Source organism: Desmodus rotundus, chromosome 13 (genome assembly GCF_022682495.2).
Source record: "Desmodus rotundus isolate HL8 chromosome 13, HLdesRot8A.1, whole genome shotgun sequence".
NCBI lineage: Eukaryota > Metazoa > Chordata > Mammalia > Chiroptera > Phyllostomidae > Desmodus > Desmodus rotundus.
Genome location: NC_071399.1, coordinates 71,935,693 through 71,960,589, shown reverse-complemented (window position 1 = coordinate 71,960,589; position 24,897 = coordinate 71,935,693). Strand labels below are relative to the sequence as shown.

Below are 24,897 nucleotides of genomic sequence, written 5' to 3'. Positions count from 1 at the left end.
ATCTGAAAATCAAGGAGACTAAATGTTTAAGGTGCATAGGTAATAAATTATACTGAGCTATAATTCATGTCTAGATTTTCAGATTATAGCTATTTTTTTGTTCTTCAGGGACAGCAACAAAAAATAGAAATCTTGGGAGTTCCTCTTCCTTAAAGACAATAATATGAACTTATTAATCACAAATGTTAATTTAGAAGTTTGCATATTCAAACCCAGATTTAAGTTTCACATTATTTTCCTCCATTTTTAAGAGCAGCATGTTCTGGTTTTTGTTTTTGTATTTTTTTCATACTTATCATTCATACTTTAATTCAGAAAGAATTTCCTAAAATATACATTTAGAACTTATTATTTAAAATTAAAGTTATATGGTTTGGGGTTGGGAGTTTGAGTGGAAAATAAACACACCAAATCTCAGGCTATTTGTTGCTAAGTTTCCTGGCCACCAAAGCAAGAAAGTAAATAGGGTAGGGATTTTAGGTCTAATTGTCAGATGAAAGGAGGGAGGGAGGGAGGAAGGAAGGGAGGGAGGGAGGGAGGGAGGGAGGGAGGGAGGGAGGGAGGGAGGGGGGGGAGGGAGGGAGGAAAGAGAGAAGGAGATCAGCATTGCCAAGCACATTTTCCTTAAGTAAAAAATCAGATTTTCTCTTTAAGTAAAAATCGCAGCCTTTCTGCAGCCTCATTGGAGAGTGCAGGAATCCTGGTTTGAGGGGTCAGGAAATGGCATGTGGTTTCCACGCTGCTATTTAGCAACATCGCCATAGCACAGCAGTTAATTTAATTAACTTTCTGAGCCTCAGTTTCCTCATCTTCTAAATGTCTTTTAAATATGAATTTGGAGACATTAATATACATTCTTACTTACCCAGCATTAGTTTGGCAGAGTACTTGAAAAATTAAATAAAATTCTTAGGAAGGGAAATAAAAAACAGAGTATTTCCTCCAATAGATGGGAAGATTTTTATTTTTCTTCAAAATTCAAATATATGCACATTTTGAGAAATGCTTATCTATGGCACCAGATAGCTCTTCGGGCCAACAAAAACTGAAGTGGAACATTACCAGTGAGTTCTACTTGGTCTTGTTATTTATATGCCCCCATACGAGCGATAAAAACTGTTTCAATAATTTATGTAAGCTTAAGTACCAGATAGCTAAGTGATATCATTCCAGTGCTCTTTAATAAAACAAATCTCTAGTGTAACGTAGACCTGGTTAATGATCAGCATAAAATAGGCCTAGGCCTGTTTTGATCACTTCAAAAGTTTATTTATGGTTACATTACAATATCTCATTAGAAGTGCATAGTTGGAACATTTTATATATTTTTTAATATTTAAAATACAGTCTTACTGTGTACCGTCCTTGCCTGGGTTACACCCATAGGATATCTTATTAGCAATTCTGCCATATAATAAGATCCTTCTGATAGAGAAAAGTTAACCTCTTTATATCCAGTTCCGCCCCAGCGCAGTGTTATGGTGAGACTCTAGCGAGTGCACTTGGTGAAGTCCTCACAAGGTCGACGGACTCTGTTCCCCAGGCTGCTTCTTCCCTTTCTTACCCTTCACCCTTTCAAGTAGCTATAGATATGCCAGTTTCTCGGGAAGCATGCATAAAACCAGATCTTCGTTCTTGAGGAGCTGACAGTGTATCTTTAATGGCATAAGGAGAACTTATTTTTCTAGCTTAGCACAGTTGTACGGAGTCTCGAAATCAGAGGGGTTCCAGGGCCATGCGGGTAGGATAAGGGTGCTGCGCTGCCCTTTTAAGGCAGTGGGGGTGGTAGCTCTCATGCCAACTTGGCATGGGGAGGGAGCTGCCTTAACATCATTCAGATTAAAATAATCCTGGTTGAACCTAGAAGAACTTTTCAAACAATCCATGAAGCCACAGCTCCTGGAATAAGAAATAATTGAAACCCCATTGTTTCCTGAAGAAGTCCTATGGGAAAGTCCACCTGAGTATTTGTGCGTTGTGTGCCCTCCGTTTGCTGTCCAGTGTACCTCAGAGATCTGCGCTTGTTCCGGGGCCCTCGTTTCCCCCTCACTTGTGAATCGCTTTCATGGGCTCAAGTCTTTGAGGTGCATACAGTGTCCCCTCAGAGTAACAACTTTGAACAGGTAGTATATATCTGAAAACGGGTTTTTGTTGTTAGCAAACTAACCTCTCTCAGTGTGTGATTTAACTTCATCATAAAGTTTGATAATAACACCAAATGCAGCTAATGCCCTTAATGATTCATTTTTTTGTTATCTTTAAACCTTTTACTTAATACAGCTTATGATTTTACATGCTAAATTGTGAATCAGAAGAGAGCAGAAAAAATAATTTTTTTATTTTGTAACAATTTTGAGTATTTTAATACTCTGAAAGTGATGACAAATACTTAGTAGCAGCTATTATATTTTGGTAAAATCATGATACACTGTGAATCTGCCTATAGACTCACCCCCAGTAAAGGCTTGGTTGTAAACCCATTATCTTTTAATTAGTAGGAGATTTCATTTATTAAAATAAAACAATAATTAGATATACAGAGCCTGTACATATGAAAAAAGTGCCAAGTTCTAGTTGCATATATGCTAATAATTAGCTTTTTGACACATTTTAGCAAATGTTTTGTTCTTGATTTATGCACATTGTGAAAATTATTTTATTTTTATTGAATCCACTTTCAAACTTGGAGTGTTACAATGCTTTAGTCGCAGCTCCTGGGAAGGTTGGCAGCTACTCATCTTATAATTTCAGTCTGTTCAAAGTAGTTTTCCAAAACTACTTCTCTGCAGTCATCCCAGGAAAGCAGACTTCATTCTGATGATTCAGCACTGCCCTGGAAGGCGGCCTCTGGGGACTAGATAGTGAGTGTGCTTAAATGACACCTTTTCCCCAACTAATGACAAAAAAAGAAATGGACATGGTTTGATGGGACCTCAGTAGAGTCAGTTGTGATATGGAAGATAACTACCAAGACCCCAGCTTCTGAGCGCCGTCTGCCAGCTAAGAGAACACCTGCAAAAAGATGGGAACGTCTGGCTTATCTGTGTGAACAGAGCCCTATCATAATCCAAGAAAAGGGGACCTTTGGTTAAGTCAAAGTCTTCTCACTTTTATCTGTTTTTTTATTTTTGTCTTGTGGCCTCGATATTTCGATCCCAGTGTGGTGTTTGACTTACTGCAAGGAAGCAGTTCTGTCTTTACATGTCAGAAACTAATTCAGAATGACAGTAGGTGATGTTCAATGTTTTCATCGAAATAATATTAAAATGAACTTTGGAAAACAGTACAAAATATAGTTTTAAGACCAAACGGTCCCCCCTTCCTTTAAGGTACTTGTGTTGTGCAGCCAACTGGAAATCCTTTTTGGCACAATTCTAAATTAACCGGACTCACAGGGAAAAAACTAGTTCCGTGGCCTCAGTGGTCAAAGAAGCAGTAGCCACACTCTGCTGCCAACCCCACCTTCTGAAAACATGTCCCTGGAATTAAATATATATTTTTACAACAGTCTTAAGAAAGTATTTTTCATAGGTAGATTGGTATTAAATAATTATACTGAGCATCTACTTCTTCCGGCAGTATTTATTCAAGAGCTTACCTTAAAATTCCCGAGAGAAAAGTATATGACTTCTTACAGCAGGGTACATTTAAAATGCTTTTATGTGTCGTTTCCTATAATTGGGTTAGAGGAAAAATTAAAATGATACAGATTATTTTGTTACATTTTCGTATTTTATCATATGCTGGTTTATCTCCTGTGTATCTGAGTGAGTAGAATAGAACAACTAAGGTTGGGTCTAGTAGAGTCAGTCACTTGGGTTCAAATAAATGCTGGTGTGGCCACCTATTTGGTTTGGCCTTGGCCTTGGCCTTGGCCTTGGCCTTAACTTCTCTGTGCTTTAGTTTCCTCGTCTGTAAACTAGGAATAGTGAGAACGACCTCGGAGAGTCAGGTGAAGCCCAAAGCATTTAGAGCAGCGCCTGGCACTCGGGAAGCATTCTGCAAATGGCAGTTGTCATTGTTATCCTCCACCACAACCTGTGGCGTTCTCTTGAGATTGTCTGTGTGAAGCTGCCGGAGCACCTTCTGTGCCACTGTTGCTGCTCTGGCTTTAAAATTGGGGGTGAGTGTGCCCTCTTTCCAACCTTAACAGAATGGCCTGGCCTTTTTTTTTTTTTTGAACTCCTGTGGAAAGTCCAATTTCAGTGAAGGGCATCTCATCACACTAAGGTCACATGTGACAAATGGTCTTTCATTACCTGCTGATTACAGTTAACCTTAATTTCTTTCATGGCAGTCATGCGGTGCCTTCTGTTTAAATAGAGCCGTTCCTGGATGTGACTTTTCAAGCCTCTCTAGGTTTAATTCCAATTTAACTTGCCATTCCAACTGGGACCGTTGCGCACCTGAAGTCATGATTCACTCATTTGTTCTCTCTGGATCTGATTATTACCTACTCAGTGCCTGAGAGGCCCCCTCAGGCGTCAGCTCCCTGTTCTAAATGGTCTAACCTTCTGGGGAAGGGAGTGGGCCGTGAGTGGCTGTTTCTTTGAACCGTACAGATGTGTTTAGTACACTTTCTGGGAACACGCTAGCAACTGCCTACTGTTTTCATGCTGCCAAGCTCATTACTAAGGGTGATTGTGGAGGAATCCTGTGCTGGCGTAGGCAGTACTTACCTGTGCATCCCCATGCTTTTAGAACAAGGCCCGCTTTTGAAGCACAGAAGTCAGTTTCTGTGTCAGTTTCTGGATATCTTACGTGCCTGCTAAACAAAGGGCATGTTGCCTAGAAAGCTTGGGCAGAATAGAAACACCCAAAGTGTAATTATAGCTATTCTGTTACCAAATGGCCATGCTTATGAGTCCCTGAGTGAGACAGGACAGGATGATATTACCGAGAGTAAGGATCCATCCTTCACCCTTTCCCACTTACTAGACGCTTAGGAAGATGAAAGGGAAGATTTTTATTTGATTCGCCCGCATCCTATGTATGTTCAGCGGGATCTCAGTGGCCTCCCGCTGAGAATGTTAATTGTAAGCAATGCTTTAGAATGCCCTTCTCTTGAACTTGGAGCAAAGAACTGAGGCACTTATGTACATGTGGGGTTTTTAAATAATCATTTTTCTTTTTCAATTACAGTAGTCATGCACAATATTATATTCATTTCAGTGATTATTTATGTCTAACTTGATCGTCTTGATAAAACTGGAGCCCATCTCGCACCATACATAACTATTACAGAGTTGTTGACTATATCCCCTGTGCTGTACTTTACCTCCCCGTGACTATTCCGTAACTCCCAATCTGTACTTCTTAGTCCCTTCATTCTTTTCACCAAACCTCCTCCCATCTGGCAACCGTCAAAATGTTCCCTGTGTCTGAGTCTAGTTCTCTTCTGCTTGTTTGTTTATTTTATTTTTTTGAATTCCACATATGAGTGGAATCATAGTCTATTTGTCTTTCTGTGACCGACTTATTTCATTTAGCACAACGCCCTCTGAGTCCATGCGTGTTGCTGCAGGTGGCAAGATTTCATTCTTTTTTATGGCTCAGTCATATTCCTTTGTATACACATACTACTTATTCTTTATCCGTTTATCTACTGATGGACACTTAGGTTGCATCCACAGCTTGGCGACTGTACGTACTGCCGCAGTGAACATATGGATGCATGTGTCTTCTCAATTCAGTGTTTTGAATGTCTTCAGATAAATACCCAGAAGTGGAATTGCTGGGTCCTTCTTTGTCTCCTGTTATAACCTTTGTTTTAAAGTCTCTTTTGTCTAAGTATTGCTACCCGAGCTTTTTTGTTTGTTTGTTTCCAGTTTCATGAAATACTTCTTTCCATCCCTTTCCACACTCAGTGTCTGTGTGTCTTTGATTTGGAGTGAGTGACTGTGGACAGCATAGGTAAGGGCCTTGTCTTCTTATCCACTCAGCCATACTGTGTCTTCTGATTGAAGCATTTATTCCATTTGTACTTAAAGCAATTGTTGATAGAGATGTGTTTGTTGTCATTTTATTATACATGTTTTTTTAGTCTTTTTTTCCTTCTTAAAGAAGACCCTTTAACGTTTCTTATAATACTGGCTTGTTGGTGATGAACTCCTTTAGCTTTTTCTTGTCTGAGAAATTCTTATCTGTCCTTACAGTCAAAATATCTTTGCTCGGTAGAGCAATCTTGGTTATAGGTCCTTGCTTTTCATCACTTTGAATATTTCTTGCCAATCCCTTCTGGCCTGCAAAGTTTCTTTTGAGAAATCAGCTGACAGTCTTAGGGAAGTTCCTTTGCAGTAACTAACTGCTTTTCTCTTGCTGGTTTTAAGATTCTCTCTTTGTCTTTGACCTTTGGTATTTTAATTATAATGTGTCTTGTCGTAGGCATCTTTGGGTTCATTGTGTTTGGGTCTGTCCGTGCTTCTCAGACCTGTATGTCTATTTCCTTCACCAGGTTAGGGAAGTGTTCTGTCATTATTTCTTCAAATAGGTTCTCAATCCCTTGCACTCTCTCTCTTCTTCTGTACATGTGGTTTTAATGGTTATTCTCAATCCCTGATATTTAGTAGCTATTTTGTATAGCATTTAAAATACGAAACTTAGGGAAATGAGCAAGAGTAAGAGCAAGGAATTGAGTAACCATTATCTGAAGATTGGCAATCAAAAGATCCTAGTAAGAATAAGTTAATCAAAGGGGTTAATTAATTGATTACATTAAATTAGAACTCAGGAGTGCCTGTCTTAATACACTCCTCCATCCATTCATCCATCCATTCACGCACCCTGTTTCTTGAACGTCCACAATGGGCTCTGAGAGACGAGCGTGCGTGCTTCCAGCACCCTGACGGTCAGTGTTTCACCGCGGCCCTGGCGTGGCTGAGCTCCCCATGCACGGATGTCTTCCGACAGCAGTGCCGCCCTCTGCAGAAACAGGCAGTGGGCCCCAGCAGCCTTCTGTGCGCTCGGACTGCCCTCTCCCCTTCCCTGTGTACTTTAAGTCCTTCTGAACGTTCCATCCCCTTTACCTCGGCCCCATTTACCATCCTGCCTTTCCACAAAGCGGTCAGATGAGTAGTTCTAAAAGGTACAGCCTGGCTGAAGTTTCTTTTACGTCTGAGGAGGACTCCGCCATTTAAAAAGGGGAACCAAAGAGAACTCTTACCCATCGAATGCCATTTCAAAGCCAGCTTTGCTGGGTGCAGCTACATTGCATGCACCTTTTTAAAACATTATTTTTGTTTTTATTGCACTGGTAAATTTTTAAATGATTTTTCTTCATAATGTCCTAAAACATTGATCTTTAAAATGAGGAAAACAAGGGTACAAAGTTTTGTGGCATTAAAAACATCCACCTAACATCTTTATTTTAATGTAAATTAAAAACTCTTAGTGAGGTGATTTCCTGCCATTCTATAGCCTTTGCTTTCCTTCCTCTGCCAGCCACGTAGTTCAGTGGTTGATGGACTGTATCCAGCCGCATTGCTTCATTGATCCCTTAAAGACCTGCTCAGTAGTTACTTGGTTTTGATTTCAGATCTGTTGGTCACTTTTCTCTATATACACAAACATATAGCAACATAAATCACTAACATCAACCACAGATTATGCATAGTTACATTTAGCCTTCTACACATTAGTATGTATAAAGTATTGCACAAAACAAAATGTTCTTATTCTAGACTTTAAGTTATCATGTGAAAAAAACAAATACCATATCATTTCCATAATTTAAAAGACGTCAAACATATCACAACACAAAAGTTTCTATTTTTGAGGTCCCCAGCGCCAAGATCCATATTTATTGTCATGTCTGAATGCTCGAGAAATGAATTACTGTTGCCCTGTTTTCACACGTACGTCTCATTTGTGCACAAGAGCCGCACCCTTCCAGGGCTGACTAACGCTGTTCTTTCCCGGGCGGGCCGGTCCACGGTCCTGAGTCTTTTCAAGACAGGCTGCAGTTCCTGCAACTGAGTCAGTTATGCGGGAAACCGCAAATCCACATTGACTGATAAGAAGGCTGGAAAGCGTGGCTTACATGTTCCACGTGTTTTTTTCATTCTACTAATAGAGGTCGTGCATAAAACTGTTTGAAACTCAAGTAGATAAACATCATTTATATTTGATCTTACCTAGTAATGTAAAGGTTTGGCTACTGAACCTTATTTGTACAAGTGAAAAGATATATTGAAAACTTGAAAGGCACATATATAGAAGACGTTTTTTAAAAGTTGATGGGAGCAATATTATAGTGAAATCTTAGAAATATCCTATATGTCCGTCACTTAGGAAATGGATTTTAAAACTCTGGGATGAATATTCATTGGACTATCACCATATTTCATCTAAGTCAGGTATCAACCAGTTACAGCCCATTATTTGTTTTGTAAATAAAGTTTCACTGGAACATAGAGTACTCATTTGTTTGTATTTTTGCCATAGCTACTTTCATGCTACAATTTCAGAGTTGATTTGTTACCATATAGACTGTATGACTCTTAAAAGTCCAAATAATATGTTTACTATCTAGCCCTTTAAAGAAAAAGTGCACCAACCCCTGGTCTAAGCTAAAATACCATCTACTGTGAAATGCACCATTAGCTTATGTACCACTAATAAAGAAAAAGTAGTATGCCAATTAAACTATGACAAGCCATCAATTGTAAGACTCCTAATTTTAGCGACATTAAAATATGAAAAAAATCATCTTAGAATTAATTGTGATACATAACATTTCAAACGAATAAACTACAATGTTTGTATCAATATGGATAGATCTCAAATGCTTAATGTTGAGCGAAAACCAGTTTGCAGAATGATGTGAACAGTATATTATTTTGTCTCTTAAAAAACACAAAATGATATCACAAGTTTCTATAATGCAAATATGGATAGATAAGCGTAATTTAAAAGAATTGGAAGGATTTAAAGAAAACTGATGACAAGTTTTCCCTGGGAGGAGGAAGGATCCGGGTGATTATGGAAGACAAAGAGAGATTGTCTGTATCTGTAATGTTCAGGGTTTTTTAAAGGTGATTTATTAACACAAAAGACTTTTTTTTTTAAGTTTGTTCACATATAACTTTTTAAAAGATTTTATGTATTTCTTTTCAGAGGAAGGGGAAGGGAAGGAGAAAGAAAAGGAGAGAAACCTCAATGTGTGGTTCCTCTTGTACAAGACCCCCAGTGGGGACCTGGCCCACAACCCAGGCATGTGCCCTGACTGGGAATCGAACAGGCCACCCTTTGATTCACAGGCCAGCACTTAGTCCACTGAGCCACACCAGCCAGGACACAAAGTACTTATTAAGAGCATCAAAACATGGGGAAGCTGGAAGGAAACGTGTCCAAATATTAATAGCGGTAAACTTTTTATAGTAGAAGTATGGTAGAGTATTGATAGAAGTATTTAATTGTATCTTGCTGTAATTTTTTTAACTTCATAAATAACTAAAAATGAGTCATGTGCTTCATTTCTATCTCAGTCAAAAGGGTTAAGGTTTGAAGACGTGCATGCTAATCAATTACCTGGCGTTACACACTAACCCTGGTTTCTGCTGTGGCCTTAAGTGCATGCTAATCAATTACCTGGCGTTACACACTAATCCTGGTTTTCTGCAAGTCAGGGCCAAAATTCAGAGTTAAACTTCTTTTTCTCATTCGTGGTACAGCTAATCTTTAAAGACAATGAGCTTTATTCCTCCCCGTGCAAAACCACCAGCTGTAAAAGTTAAGTGTCAGGTGCATCTTAACGAACAGAAATAGCTTGTCATGAGTCATGTAGTGGATGTACTGATGTCACTTCGTTCCGCCCAGCCTGGCTGGTTCTGAAATGTACCTTGTGATTTTGCACCGTTTTCCGTGTTGTGCATGCGATGCAGACCCCCATGTTCCATATTAAATGCTTTCATCTTTGTCACTTATTTATAGCAGGGCCTCCCAGAATACTCTCTGTACATATATCCTGAAGTCCAGAATGTTGAAGTATAATTTTAATACCACCAGCTTCTTTCCTAGTGGTGAACGAGCATCTACTCACCTATCATTGCTCTCCTTTACTTGTTGTTTTTGTCTTGCTTTTATTTTAAGCATGCCTTTTTCTCCCTAGGAGTGTCGCACCAGAAATAGATCAAGCCGCCTGCCTCCCAGCTGAGAACGAAAGGTGTCTGGGGAGTGGAGACCCGGGGCCTTGCGTCTGTGTGAAGCTACAGACCAGGACACTGAGGTCTCATGCCACTAGAACCAAAACAGAGAGCTGTGTTTCTCACTGTTTGACTCCACTTTTTCTTTTTCCAGTTCAATCTCACCATTTAGTATTGAGAGCACAAGACGCCAGAGACGGTCTGAATCCCCAGACTCCAGAAAACGGCGTATTCACAGATGTGATTTTGAGGGATGCAACAAAGTGTACACAAAAAGTTCTCACCTGAAGGCTCACCGGAGGACGCATACAGGTACAGCTCCGCAGGGCTTCTCCCCCGAGGCTCAGTGGGAGTCCAGAAGGGCCAGCTGCTCACCCCCGGAGCCATGAGCGTGCTGGGATGGCCTCGCCGCAGACACATGCTCAGTCCAGTTTCTTTCTGAGCAGAATGCTTTCCCACTCTTGGTGGAAAAAGGCTGAAGTCTTAGTGAACGTTAGCAACCAGTGAAGTTATTCTTCCCTGTCTTTAGGAGTTATAATGGTACGAACACAGTGATCTAGTCTTTTTTCATACGCAGCATCACCACGTAATCATTGACCCGTTTATCCGATTTTACATGTCCATCGAGCAACAAGCTGGGCAAAATGATTCTCTTCTTTTAAAGTTAGCCTTTTAACCACGACTTAGATCGCCCATTTCTCCCCTTGATCTCATCCCGCAAGTAACCAGAGGAAGAAACTAATAACAATAATAATGATGATGATGATGAAACTGGCATATACATAGCACTGGGGGGAGTTTAAAAATATTTCTACATTATTCCATTTGATTCTCACTGGTGTTTTCTTTTGTATATGGAGAGGATTTTTAGTGTTCATAGTTTACAGAGAAGAGAACCGAGACCATAGGTGATTCACTGCCTTTGTCATTATCTACCCATCCCACCATCCATCCATCCGTCCATCACCCACCTATCAACCCACCCGTCCACTTCCCTGCCCATTCCCTCACCCAGCCACCTAGGAAATAAACTGATGACACTTCACTGAGCCCCTTACCTACCCCATTCATCCTTCGCCTTGTGTGCCCCTCCACCGACATCCCCTGGCTTCCTTGGCTTCTGGATCCTGTCTGGTGCTGCCAATGGGATCCACTGAGAAGAGACAGAAGGTGAGAGGGGGACTCCACAATTATACTACCTTCCTAGGAAAAGTGACTGGTGATTGAAACAGGTGAAGCTCAAAGAGACAGATATCAGAGGGAAAATTATTCACATGCATTCTGAGAAGCAAGGTGCCCCAGATCAAACAAGCCTAGTCCAGTGACTGTCCTCAATGGGATTCAGACTCCAGCACCTGCGTCCAACTGAAAACCTCAAGTGTAACTTATTTCCGTAGGGCTGTGTAACTAGTACTCCCATCTCCAGTGTATTAAAAATAACCACATTATATTAACCGTTTCCCAGCTGAGGCAGCAAAATCATTGAAATTGGCATTCTTTGCTATTATTTAACCATGTTCTTCCATCAGAACCCTTCCAAGGCTACTTTGCAAGATTGCTCAGGACTCTGCACGTTGAGGCAGGGCGTGGTTCTGCGTGTGTGATGAAGTCGTGGTATAGGAGGACACTTGCCTGAGTCAGAGAAGCATTTAGCACCGGGAGTTGACTTTTTTTGCTCATTTATTGCCTTCTAATTTTAATACTTCTAAGATAATCAACACATTTTGCAAGCTGCCTCTTCCGTTTTTCTTCCTTGCCCCCAGTCCCATCCCTTTTCCCACTTAATTCCCATTTCTTCCCTCTCCATTGATTCCAAACTTCCCCAGGAAAAGGTTCCTTCTGTTTCTTAGGCACTATGTTTGAATAAATTTCTTCATCACTGAGGCAAAGAATTAGGACAGATGTGAGAGTTGAATAAGCATGTTTCATTCTATCAGGAGATAGTGAGCACAAATCATAGTAGCAAGTATGATGGAGTCGTATTACTGTTATGGGATCATTTCTGTTTAAAAAATAAAAGAATGACCTCTCCTCAGTGAATCATCATAAATTTTGAGTTATTCCTATTTTCCTTGTGCTTTCTAAAAGTTCATAATAGCCTCATTTTCACACGGACACCTCTATTCCATTTATTCAAGTGATGAGCAGTGACAGAGAAGAAAGGTTTAATTTGGTCCTATTAAAAGATCTAAGTCCATGGTGTTATAGGACTGCATCTTACAAGTTTACCGCATGCTATGGAAGTAGGGCAGACATGATGTACACATTATAATTCAAAGCAACATTAGCCTTGAATGCTAAAGTGGAGTTAATTGGTGTGGCTTATTAATAAGATGAAATCATAGGCTCCTAGGGTCCAAATGGTTCAGAATCTAGTTTGTTCCCTAACTAGGGGGATCCCTTGGGTGTCATCTCTCACAGAGATCAAGCTACTGCCACGCAGTGCTCTGCACATACATGTCTTGTATTTGATCTTCACACCTGGTGGCTGCAGCTGCCATTACCTCCTGTGCGCGCAAGTCTGGTTCCTGCTCGAGCCTTCTTCATGCAGCAGTCACTTTCCCGCCTCTCCGTAAACAGTTTGGCTGTCAGGGAGCTTATTTTTCTGCAAAACAAGTTTGGTGAGATTTTTGAGAGCAGAGTCTTCATATAGTAGATAATTAGACACTTGGGTTTAAAATTCAGTGAAGAGACAATAGCTAGACTGATCATTTGTCAGTTGAGATATAATTGACACATAACATTGTGTAAGGTTAAGATGTCCAGTGTATTGATTTGATACATCTGTATCTTATGCTATGATTACTACCATGGCTTAGCTTACACCTCCATCATGTCAGTGATCATTTCCTTTTTGTAGTGTGAACAATTAAGATGTAGTCTCTTAGCAACTTTGAATTTTGTTATACCTTTTGTTGATTATAATCACCACACTGTGCATGGGATCTCCAGGTCGTATCAACTAGTTGCAAGTTTGTACCCTTAACCTCTCCCCTCTTGCCACGTCGGTGGTTTCTCACAGTGGTGTTTGGCTCCCGGGCCCTTCTGGTTGACTGGGCTAACTCATCACACTGTAGTTTTCAGCTCCTGGCCCCGGTGCTCCTCGTACCACTGCCAGGAACCACGAGCATCTTCACTCCCCCAGCGCCCTCACCTCTCAGCCACATTCTTCCAGATGTACTCCAAGTCGTCACGGGCTCTTTTCAAGTTTTCCACGCCACAGATTGAGGGAACAGGCCTTGTTCATGGATGTTGCTCAATAGAAGATGATGTTAAATTTTTTTAACAGATGACTCTGTTAGGCCATCTAAGTTAAAAAAAAAAAAAGCTGAAAACTAGGTCCTGTCCATCCTTTGTGCCTGTAACTCATTTCTTTTAAACCTAAACATGCAACGTTGTACTTTTAGTTGGACCTGTCCCTCATCGGATGGCTCCCTCGGGAGTACAGGCGTACCTCGGAGGTATTGCAGGTTGGGCTCCAGACCACTGCAGGAAAGCAAGTCGTAATCTTTTTGCTGACAGAGCCTTGCCTTCAGTTTTTAAAACATGCAACACCTGTGAGGCGCAATAAAACGAGGCACGCCCCAGGTGGGTTTGCTCGCCACGGAAGTGTTTAACCACGGCCACGATGATCTCTCGTGGGAGACACATGGCAGAATTGTCGCTATGATGGCTGCCCATGCTCTTTCATCAAACCTGGAAAATAACTGTTCCATATCCATCTTACTGATTTGGGTCCATTATTCTACTAAACTGAAACAACTTTGAACCCTCTCCCCATCTACCCCGTATCTCTCTCCTTCAGCTTCTCCATTTTTGTCAAATACCTTGTAGGACAGATTCAAGGGAAAAGCCCTGAGAGGTGATCCTAGAGCCTTCCATCCAAGTGGGTCTTAATTCATTAATGAGTGGATTCGTTAAAAATCCACCTAATCGTCCTACCTCTAGTCCATATTTCTCAGTCTCACAGGTACATCAAAAAGTCTATGAAATTCCGGCTCCAAACCATATGCCAAATCCCTTAGCAAAGAGATACTTATTCTCTGCTGTGCAAGCCATAGGTTTCTAAGGAAGAATGATATTTGGTTTATTTGCTGCCACTGGTTCAAAGTGAGCCCATACTGATTCCTCATTTATAATTATTTTCAAGATTTCATAACTATGTGTTCAAAATGAAATCAACACTGGTTCTGTTGGGATTCAGGTCGGCTTACTTTGCTTTTAAGAAATATGTTCCTAGTCTTACCTTTGCTTCAGGCAAACTGAGCAAGTTATTTATGTGTGACCAATAAGTAATGTGAGGTTTGGGATTATAACAGATGACTTATGAGAACTACACACGCAATGGGAGATAAGGAAGTAGCAATGAGAAACTTTCCTTGAGAAAGTCACAGTAATTTTATCTTTAACATGATCGTTTTTGCTTTATTAATGCATGATCAAGTCCTGTACTTAGGACTTATACAATAAATTAAACATTTATAGGAGTGTGAAAGAGGAACATTTGCTAGATATTAACAAGAAATTTACAGTAAAAAAAGAAATGCCAAAAATGCCCTTTTTTTTTTTAGGAATCTTACAAAATATATCATTTGACCTATGTTTGATAGATGCACATGGCCTAATAAAATACCAGAAAAGACATGTTAACATCTGAATTGAAAAAAGTATGCCCAGAGAAAGCATACTTTGATCAGCAGAATTCTCCCTTTCCGAAGGGTACGCCCTGGTGAGACGACATGCACATTTCCTGTTGCTCAGAAGCAGCCCATTGCCCTGGCCCTGTGAAAATCTATTCTACAAGAGCTGCAAAGCTTGTGTCATTGGTTAAATCTCGCAGATTATTCGTCAGAATAAGAGTCACAGCCCTTTCTCTTAGAGAAGCTGAGCCAACAGTAGGGTCTCTTGGCCTATCTATTTCAACAATAATTTTCAGATCTAAAACTGTTGTCCACCTTGCTCCCGTACAGTGTGATTGAATTGCAGAAAGTTGGAATATATATGGGTGTCCCCTCGTAAAGAATAATAAGTCTACTTTCATGAATGTGCAGTTTAGATAACAACATAAAGATTTGACCAAATATTTTTAAATGCCTTTACTAACGTCTGCCCATGGTACACTGTTTAATGCATGTTCAAAAGGAGGAGAAATAGGTATCTCAGCAATCACATACACGTGGTTATCAACAGGTACGTCGTTCCTGTCCACTGCTCTAAACTGTGTGCATTCCTCTCCATGAAGCAGAGTACAGTATGTTTAAATGAATATGCAGTATATGTAAATTAATGGTCATTTAAACTGGGCTATACACCACTACTAGGCACTGTGAATTTCCCTCCTTTCATTTTAATTTCATTATTAAATGGTTTAAGTGTGATCTTTAGAAGAAAATGTTTTTATGAGTTTGGCATTACTGTTTAGAATTCTCATTAATGCAGGAAGTACAGTCAGCAAATAACACTCAGGCATCAGTGACTCCCAAGCCACTAGATGGCGCACTACAACCAGATGTTGGGTGGATTTAGCCTGAGAGGGTCTGAAAAAGAGTGGGCTGGAACCCTCTAGTGGTGTGTCTGACGGAAAGTTATTATCAGTGTTCCGCAGAATTTTACAATTTAATAATGAACAAGGAGAAGGCCAGATAAGGATAAATTTAAAACCAGAAGTTTAATAAAGTGATATCAACATATTAAACTATTGAGTTTCAAATGAATCTGGAAGTATTTTATGTTCCAACTCGATAGCCTGTTCTCTAACAAATCTCTGAGGCTCCTTTAGCCAGTCTTAACCTAATATTCATTTTAACTCACTTAAAAACTATACACTTCAATTTTTTAAATCAGTAACCATAAAGAAGTCACCTCTCTTATCTGTCTGGCTTGATCAAAATGTTTTCATACATGAATTTTACACATCAAGGAGATTAACTCATACAGATGCTTTTAAAATATGGACAAGTTTCGATTTAAAAGTCTCTAAGACAGGTCCTTTCCTACTTTTACAAATGAAGGAAATGATGCATTATTTAGCTCTTCCCGTAAAGAATGAAGCCTTTGTAATTAATATCATGTGCTCTGATTAATACCTGATCACGATTATGCATTTGGAATGCACACATACACACATCAATCCTGGATGCTTGCTGCCCTTTTCACTTTTTTACTTGGCTCATTCCTTCTCACTGCTCTTCCTATATTTCTTGCTTCTAACTTGACATCTTACTTTACTGGATAAGATTCTGAAATGGTTTGATGATACTCCTACAAAGAAAAGCATGGGCTTGGTGACAGCTGTGAATCTTGGTGGCCTTTGTTTACAAGTCGTGCGGTTGCTAGACCTCACCTTCGGCAGTAGGGTGCTGCCTGTACATTCACATCTTTGTTAATTGAATAACTCGTTCCATATAAAGCTCCGCATCAGACCCTCTGTCTGGAGTCATTGTTAGGTAGAGCATAGGGCTTAGTGATCCCAAGATAATTAATCACATAAGAGCAAGCTGACATTTTTCAGGTAAAAATCCTCTCTGCATAGGTTGTTTGTAAGTCCTAGTGAAACAGCTCACAACTATGAGCCCTGTCGGTCACTGCTGAGAAATAGAAAACCATAAAAGAAATGGCACTAAATGTGAAGTCAGGAGACAAAAGTGGGAATCTGTCTTTGATCCCTAACTGAATGGTGAACTAGACAGGCTCTTCTTTGAGTCTCCCGTCTTCTTTTGTTTTAACGTTGAACATAAACGCAGCACCCTGTCACAGAATTACCACAGGGGACAACCTTATTTTTGTATCCCCAGTAAATGAGGTGACTAACACGTCATGAGACTCCATAATTACTTGTCGAATGGAGGTCGGCTGTATGGGTATTGGTGTAGATATACGCTGTTATTGTGAGCAGTAGGTTCAAGAAAAAAGTTTGGATAGTGTAGTATATGCTTAGCGCAATCACCTGTCTCTCTACTTCAGATGCTACTGATTTAGAATTTATATAATTTAGAAAAAGTTGGAGTAAAGCTAACCATTGTTGAATGAGCCCTTTTGTCTTTATTTTGATAAAATGAGAGTGTCAATAATCTTTTAAAGAATGTACTTCACATAGTCAGACTTTCGAAAGGACCCATTCATAGACAAATTCAATGAGACAAATATACATTGAGAACTTTCCAGGTCTGAGGCTCTATAGATTTTCTTCTTGGAAAAGGCAGGAAGGAGCATAGCCCCCATCACCAATGACCTTGTCCACGAGTGTACTCAGTAAGACTCATCAAAATAGTCATAACAAAGGTCAAATGTGCAAAGCCCTCTGTCAAAGGTACAAGCAAAATGACAATGGGATGCAAGGGGAGCTGTCTGTTGTGCCCCGGGGCGTTTGAGGACACCTTCCCAAGCAGAGCATGCAAGCCCTTCTCATCCTGTTTATCTGTTCAGCATCATTGCCGACCCTTCCCCTAGAGCCCCCTATTCCTCAGCCACACAAATGAACAAATGTCCAGGCGTGCCCACATTCTTCCCCCTACCCATAATGGCCTAAGTGCCCCCTTTCTTCTTGCCTCTTCAGTTGGGAAACAATTTATTTTTTTGAAACTGCCTCCATGCCACCTTGCCTCTGACCGCCCCCCTTCCCTAGGCAGGTAGCATTCCATCCTCCATGACCCCGAAGCACTTGGAAATGTCCCTGGTGCGGCAGTTTGAGGCTCAGAAAGGAAGGTATGTGGGAAATACTGGAGCAGCAGAAACTACAGGGCGTGACGTCAGAGTGGACACGAAGGTAGGGGAGAGGGGACTTGGAAGCCCTCTGCCGTGTGTGGCCAGGCGTACAGATGCTGTGAACAGACATGGAAGCCACAGGTGGGAGAGAGCAGGTGCTTCCGTCGAACCGGGCAGGTCCCGTGTGCAGTGCTCAGCTCTGCTCATGCTTCCCACAGTTGAATCACATCTGCGAATCCCTCGAAAGGTTAGAACCCTTGTCCCCTGTCACGTAGTAGACAAGTGGGGCAGCTGAGATTCAAATCGCGGCTTCTAGAACCTGTCCTGTTGTCATTACACCTGCTGCCAGACGCGCTTGCTCATAACCTGCCAGTCCCCTCCCCGCCGGGGCCACACTTCACCTGCAGTGCCTGCCTCTTCAGAGTTGGTCATTAAAGTACTTTGAAGTAATAAAACAGCAAGTGACTTTTAATGGTCTATTTTTAAGGCTTCTCATTCACTTGAACTGGTCTTGCATCCCAGTCTACTACAATTTTACTTTGCGAGGAACCCAGTGGGAAGACCAGGACCAGAAGCATCAATAATTAAATCAAACAGGCAGCTCTGGAGGGCTTGTGGGACGTCAGCTCTGGGAATAGTGATGGGTGTGATGTAAAGAGGAAGGCAGCCAGCAGTTGTAAATCTGATCGGGAGACGACCACATCCCCAAATATCCACCCCGTAAAGCATGATAGGAAAGCCCTGAGATACCTGTTGCTACAGCAGCACCAAAGGGGTTGTTGGTCCTGGCCCCCTGGGTCTGGTGAATCTCACCTGCCCATGTGCACAAGCACCAAAGCGCCGTCTCTCAAAAGGAAACCAAAAAATCCGGATGGGCAACAAAATGCTGTGAAAGTATTGCATTTGTTTTCGTTTGTGGACAAGGAGTTACTGTAACCTGTCAAAGGGAGTTACTCTTTAGAACACACTGGACCTATGATGTGCACTCACCGGAATGTAGGTACCAGTGCTCTAGGTGCCCTATTTATATATCTTTTTGTTTATCTTTTTTATATGTTTAGAAGTAAAGGCTTCTAAAACAGCCGACCAATCCTTAAATCTGTTTGTCGTTAGCACATAAATCATCAGTGATGGTGGACAGTTAAAGTTATGACCACGCTCCCCACTTTTCTTCCTTTGCTTTTGGTTTTACTCTACCCACACCACCATCAGAACTGTGTTGTAAGGAGGAGTGGGGTAATTATGTCCCCGGCCCGTGTACTTTCTCACGCTCTGCCAAAGAGTGACTGGATTATGATTGGTGGTCGTCTTATTCTAAATGGCAAAATTAACTATTAGTTACCTAAAATCTGTGGTCTTAACAGAATTATTAACAATAATGAAGGACTGTTTTTGGAGAAAATATATTCTCCACTAAAGAATATATAAAAATAATGGTTATTTCTAATGCTTAAGGTAATTCAGTAAAAATCTTGATAACTAAGAACAAGAATAATTATAAAGTAAATATATCAATCATATACTGTGTTACTAATTTCAAAAGTTTAAACAGAGATACAGAGGTATTTGTTTGCAGACCAGACCTTTAAGTGTCTCTAGTTTTAAATAAAAGCCTTCCAAATTTATTTTCCTTTTCAAATACATATATATTTCAAAAGGAAAACAAATATACATGTCATTTAAAATGAGCAGACTTTATTTTTTGAACAGTTTTTGGTTTACAGAAAAGTGAGCAGGAAGTTTAGAGAGCTTCCACATGCTTCCTCCTCCCCCACTGCCTGGTGTCCCTTATTATTAACATCTCGCTTTAGTGCGGTACATTTTGTTACAACTGATTAGCCAATGATGGTATATTGTTACTAACTGAAGTCCACAGTTCAGATTAGGGTTCACTCTTGGTGTTGTACATTCTATGGGTTTAGACCAATATATAAGGACATGTACCCACCATTACTGCTTGACAGAATAGTCTCAATGCCCTAAAACTCCGGTGTGCTCTGCTTACTCATCCCTCCGTCCATCTCTCCTTCATCCCTCCACTCTCATAAGTCACTGGCAAACACTGATCTTTTTTTCACTGTCTTCAGAGTTTTGTCTTTTCCAGAATATCTAGTTGGAATCACTGAGTGTATAGGCTTTTCAGATTGGCTTCTTTCACTTAACAATATGCATTTAAGATTCCCCCACATCCTTCCATGGTTTGAGCCCTCTTTTTTTAGGTTTCAATATTTTTATTATTTTTAGCTTTATTAAAGTTATTAGAGTGATGCTGGTTAATAAAATTATACAGGTTTCAAGTGTACAATTCTATAATCCATCATGTGTATGTTACATTGTGTGTTCACCATCCAAAGTCAAGTGTCCCGCCATCACCATATATTTGACCTCCTTTCCCTTTTCTGTCTCCCCTACCTCCCTCAAAAATATGTATTCCAATTCACTGGAATAGGATAAAATTGCAGAATGAGGAGAATGCAAGCAATACTCTCTTTGTTTCACAAAATAGATTACTCTTATGTTGTCTCTTATGTATCATACTTTTAAAAGAATAAGAAGTATTTGAATTAAAGTTTCATCCACGTATCACTAAGCATTTCTTAGCACAGAGCACTAAGGTAGGCCCTGGGGATACAGTGATGGACAAAGCTCAAAGCCGAGCTCATTCCACGCTGCTGAGTGGGGTGGGCAGACATAATAGGAAAACCGCCAGTGACGGAGGGGTGTGATGACAGCTCTAACACAGGTGTGCCAGCGTGCCAACGAGGGACGTGGTCAGACTGGCTTTCAGGAAGTTGTCCTTCAATGCAATGCAGACACTAAATTGGAGAGGGCCAGACAGAAGGCAGGGAAGCAGAACCATTAGGAGTGGGTATTCGAGAAAGGACAGGGGAGCCTAAAGAGTGAGCCTAAAGAGGACAGTGGACCACCAGAGTAGGGGCAAACCGGAGAGGGGAGTAGACAGGGATTTGGAAGGCAGAACTGGCAGATGTAATCGTCAGGCTGGGGCAGGTAGAGAATAACAGATAGGAAAGAGTCCAAGAAATCTCTCCAGGTGGAGATATTTATGACTTGATACCTCAGTAGATGAGGTTGCCTTTTTTTTTCCAGGTGGAAAAGCAAAAGGAGGAACATATCTTGTTTAGGTGGTAGATGCTGCGTAAAGTTTTGTCATGCTGAGGTTGCTTTCGGGCTGTCAGTTACAAATGTCTTATATTCTCTGCGGTGCTTAGGAGAAAGACTGAGGCGTAGACACTTCAGCATCTTTCCCTTACACGTTGTGGTGGGAGCCAGGGAAAACATATACAGACGAGAAGTCAAAGTCAAAATCCTGGAAAACATTTAGTAACAAGTCAAGGAAGAGGTCTCTGCAAAAGAAACGGAGGAAAAAGTAACCAGAAACTTAGGAAAATAAATATTGTCAACACATGGAAATAAACTCGGAACAGCCAAGTACAGTACTGTCTTAGACCTTGAACTTTTTGCTTTGAATAATGTGTTGATTATATGATATTTTTGTTTATATTTGATTTCTAGATGAGAGGGGCTAAGCCACTGTGTTATGTTAGCACATTGTCTGTCCTGCAATGACTAACTCACATCCGCAGTCTGCTTGTCCAATTCCAAGCAGATATCCTGATTTATTCAAGCAGTGATTTCAAGTGTTGAGAGGCATTACAGAGCATTGATTAAAATTGTGAGCTTTGGTGCTAGTCTCCCAGGGTTCAAATCCTGCCTCTGCTACATGCTAATTTCAGGTGAAGTGGGGCTGGTTACCCCAGCCACTTCATCAGGAAGTTGTCAAAGTTAAATGAGCTCAAACCCGGAAAGCCCTTCGAGCCAGTGTGGTGAATGGAAAGTGCTGTCTGCTTTAACAGATACAGTGTTATTTTTGTCAGAGAGATCCATTATAGAATTGCACGGGGAAGGCCTTGTTTACACATAATAAAAAAGATAGTCAATTCATTCAGTCCAGACAATCCAGTGGCGCGAAGACTGACATTGAATATTTGTTTGATTGAATTGACAAAACCAAATGGATCAAACAAATTATAGAGCAGATGGGTCCCTTTGGCCTAAAAAAGTAGTTTTATATTTAAAATGTTGGGAAAATCAAAATTAGCATAGGTATCTAATTACCTGAAAACCGTAATTCGTTTCCTTATAAATAGCAAAAAGGATCTAATTTTAACTCTTTATTTATATTTCTTAACAAAAGCAAAAGTTTTGACTGTCATAACTTTAAAATTGAATACCTTTTACTGGTTACCAGTCATTTGCCAGGCACCTGGCCTGTGTATTTCTAAATTTCTCCACAGTGCTGTAAGAATAGGGTTCCCATTTACAAGTGGGGGACCTGTGTCTCAGAAAGCTCACCTCCCTAGTCTGAGATCGAACTGTCAATCAGCAGAGCCTGCACTGGCCCACGCACTCTCCCTGATTGCAAAGCCAGTGCTCCTCTATGCCACCTTACAGCACCCAGAGGGAAAGCAGCCCAGTCCACCCCTAGCCGCATTAGGGGCCTTGTATTCTCAGCTCTAGCCTCCTGTTTTCTCATTTAAAAGTCCCTAATTTTTTTTTCCCCAGATCTAAAATTCTTTGAACTTTTATGAACTAGTGTAACAGAAACCAGAAGACAAGATAGGAATCTTGATTCTGTTTTTTTCTCCCTCATATGCAAATACCATCCCTCAAGTGGAGCAGATTGTCACTGCAAATATGTTGGCCTCGAGTGTAACGAAGTTCATTTGTCAGTGTCTGGGGCCCCCTTTGATAAAAGTTAAACAGGGAATTATTTCAGAAATGTACTTCTGAACCAAAGAAAATGCCTGTTTCCTGTTGCAAAAGGTGTTCCTTCTCAGTTGCCTGAGAAAATAATAGCGAAGCTGATGTGAGAACATGGGTGTTTTGTTTGACCCAAGCTTTTTCAAACGGCACATTCCTCCTCTGTGTTGCTCACACATCATTTTAATACGAAAGGGCACCTGTCTTTTGTCTCAGTACAAATTTACCTTTCAGCATGTTAGACGGTAAAATGGGAGGTACCTGAAAAAGTTATTTTTGTTTCGTGAGTTTTGGGAATCCATTCAATACCTGGTGTTTTCTTTAGACTTTATTATGCCTTCGGCTGGGTAAATGTCATGGAAATGCGTTTAGTGACTCTTAATCCTTTTCTTTAACTAAAATTGAAAGAGACAGCAGTTCTCTTAATAAATCAGTTTGTTGACTGTTTCAAAAAAAAAAAACCCTGATGTGAGTTTTCATTTTCCCAGGACACTTCATTAGAATTCTATTTTAATAATGACTGTGAATGCACACACAGGCTGAAATGCATAGCGACTTATATTCAATGTAACCCCAAATGTGGAGCTAAAATTAATATTTTAGAATCAAAACGAACTAACTCTCTTTTGTGGGGGGTGTTCTTATTTTAATCTTTACAGGACTGTTTAACTTTGGTAAACAGAAGCTCTTGCTGTTAGTTTTAGTTAACATTTTTATTTTTCAGAGGTTTCCATAGTTTAACCCAGGTTTTCGTTTTAAGGAACTGAAAGAGGACAGAAATTGTTCTGAAAAATGGTCAGGTTCTTTTCGTTAAATACCGAAAGTAGAAATGGCTTATGGATTTGTCTTGGCACATGGAGACCTTCACTTCAGAATTGAAGATTGGGAAGTTAATAAACCCCCTACCCCCACCCTCCCATCCCCAGGGAAGGGGGATAGCGTTAAGCTCCCAATTACTCAGCTCTTGTCCTTTGATTTTTCTTGTACAGTAGCAACTTAATGTTTCAACTTAAAAAACAAAAATCACTCACTAAAACTTATTGGTAAAGACATACGCCATGCCGTTTTCTACCATTGCCCTATTCTGTAGGATTAATATAAGAAAAGTCAAAGACGATCTGTCGGTGCAGTCAAAACTCTCAAGTACTTTGGAAAATGCAACATATATTTTCGAAGTTATTGCCACAAGGGATTCTGAGAGTGCTTGTGGGCCAGACGAAAGGAGTAAAGAAGGCGGACAGCCTATCTCCATTTTTAGCTTATTTCTAGGGAAAACAGTTTTGAATAATACACCTGCAGGATTCTAGTTCAAATGACTTTGAGGACAATTCACGATTCTTGAAGAAGTCACAAGAAAGCACGTTTGGCGTCGCCGTCACTCAGCCAGACGCAGAGCAGCCACGAGCAGTGAAAGCCTGGGCCCCGGGGAGATGCCTGCCTCCTTTATCGTCCAGGCAACTCTTTTCATAGGAAGCCTTTCACAGGAAATTACCTACCATTCTGTTTTTCACTGACTTTTTAACATTAAATTTAACTTTCTATTTTCTAGCAACATTTTAAAGCAAAGAAGTTAGAACTCTCTGTTCTTTCATTATATTCTTCAGGGATCATTTATGCATGCTAGAACATATCTTACAAAGTTATCCACCATTTTAATTAGTTTTTATTAATATCACGAAGTTAGTTTATGTTATTTTAATTTGTTTATAAGATTATACCCTTTTAATTGTTTCAAAGCACAAGCATATAAAATATGCTGTTTAATGCCATGTAGTAGCCACTAAATTTGCTCTTGTATCTCTTTTTAAAACTTGACTTCAAAGTTCAAAGAGAGCATGCACTGTTTTTTTGTTTTTAATCAAGTGCTAGACACTGGGTGTACTCAAAATGTAGGTCTCTCCTGAGCAGGGACAGGAGCCAGCTCTCTGCCTACTCAGAGTGGCCCTCCCCTCTTCCCCGTCCCCATAGCTCAGCCTCTGACTTCAGAGATTTGAAGACAGTGTTTTCTACAAAACCCTCCTGCTTTCTTTTTTTCTTTTCTTTCTTTTTTTGAAATCTGGAGACATATTTCATAATACGTCATACCCATAACAGTGAGTTTTGTTAAGGAGGCAATGGGGCAAGGGATGTTATGCATGACTTTGGGGGTATTAAAAAGAAGGCATACATTTGTGTAAGAACATTTTCAAGGAAAACTCATTCATCACTCAGATAATTAAGTTTGTTATTTTTCAGTATACTTTCTCCCTCCACCCCTCACAAGATGAGG

The 24,897-nt window shown here is 40.4% G+C and overlaps 1 protein-coding gene across 5 annotated transcripts in view; it reads left to right on the top strand.

Moving 5' to 3' along the window:
* Window positions 1-24,897, top strand: part of KLF12 (KLF transcription factor 12) — a 417,210-nt gene that overhangs the window by 378,681 nt on the left and 13,632 nt on the right. For all 5 annotated transcript variants that reach the window (XM_053916601.1, XM_045201833.2, XM_045201835.3 and 2 more), the window contains one exon: window positions 10,297-10,454. In XM_053916601.1, the coding sequence (XP_053772576.1) occupies window positions 10,297-10,454 (158 nt within the window). The remainder of the gene's footprint in view (window positions 1-10,296; window positions 10,455-24,897) is intronic.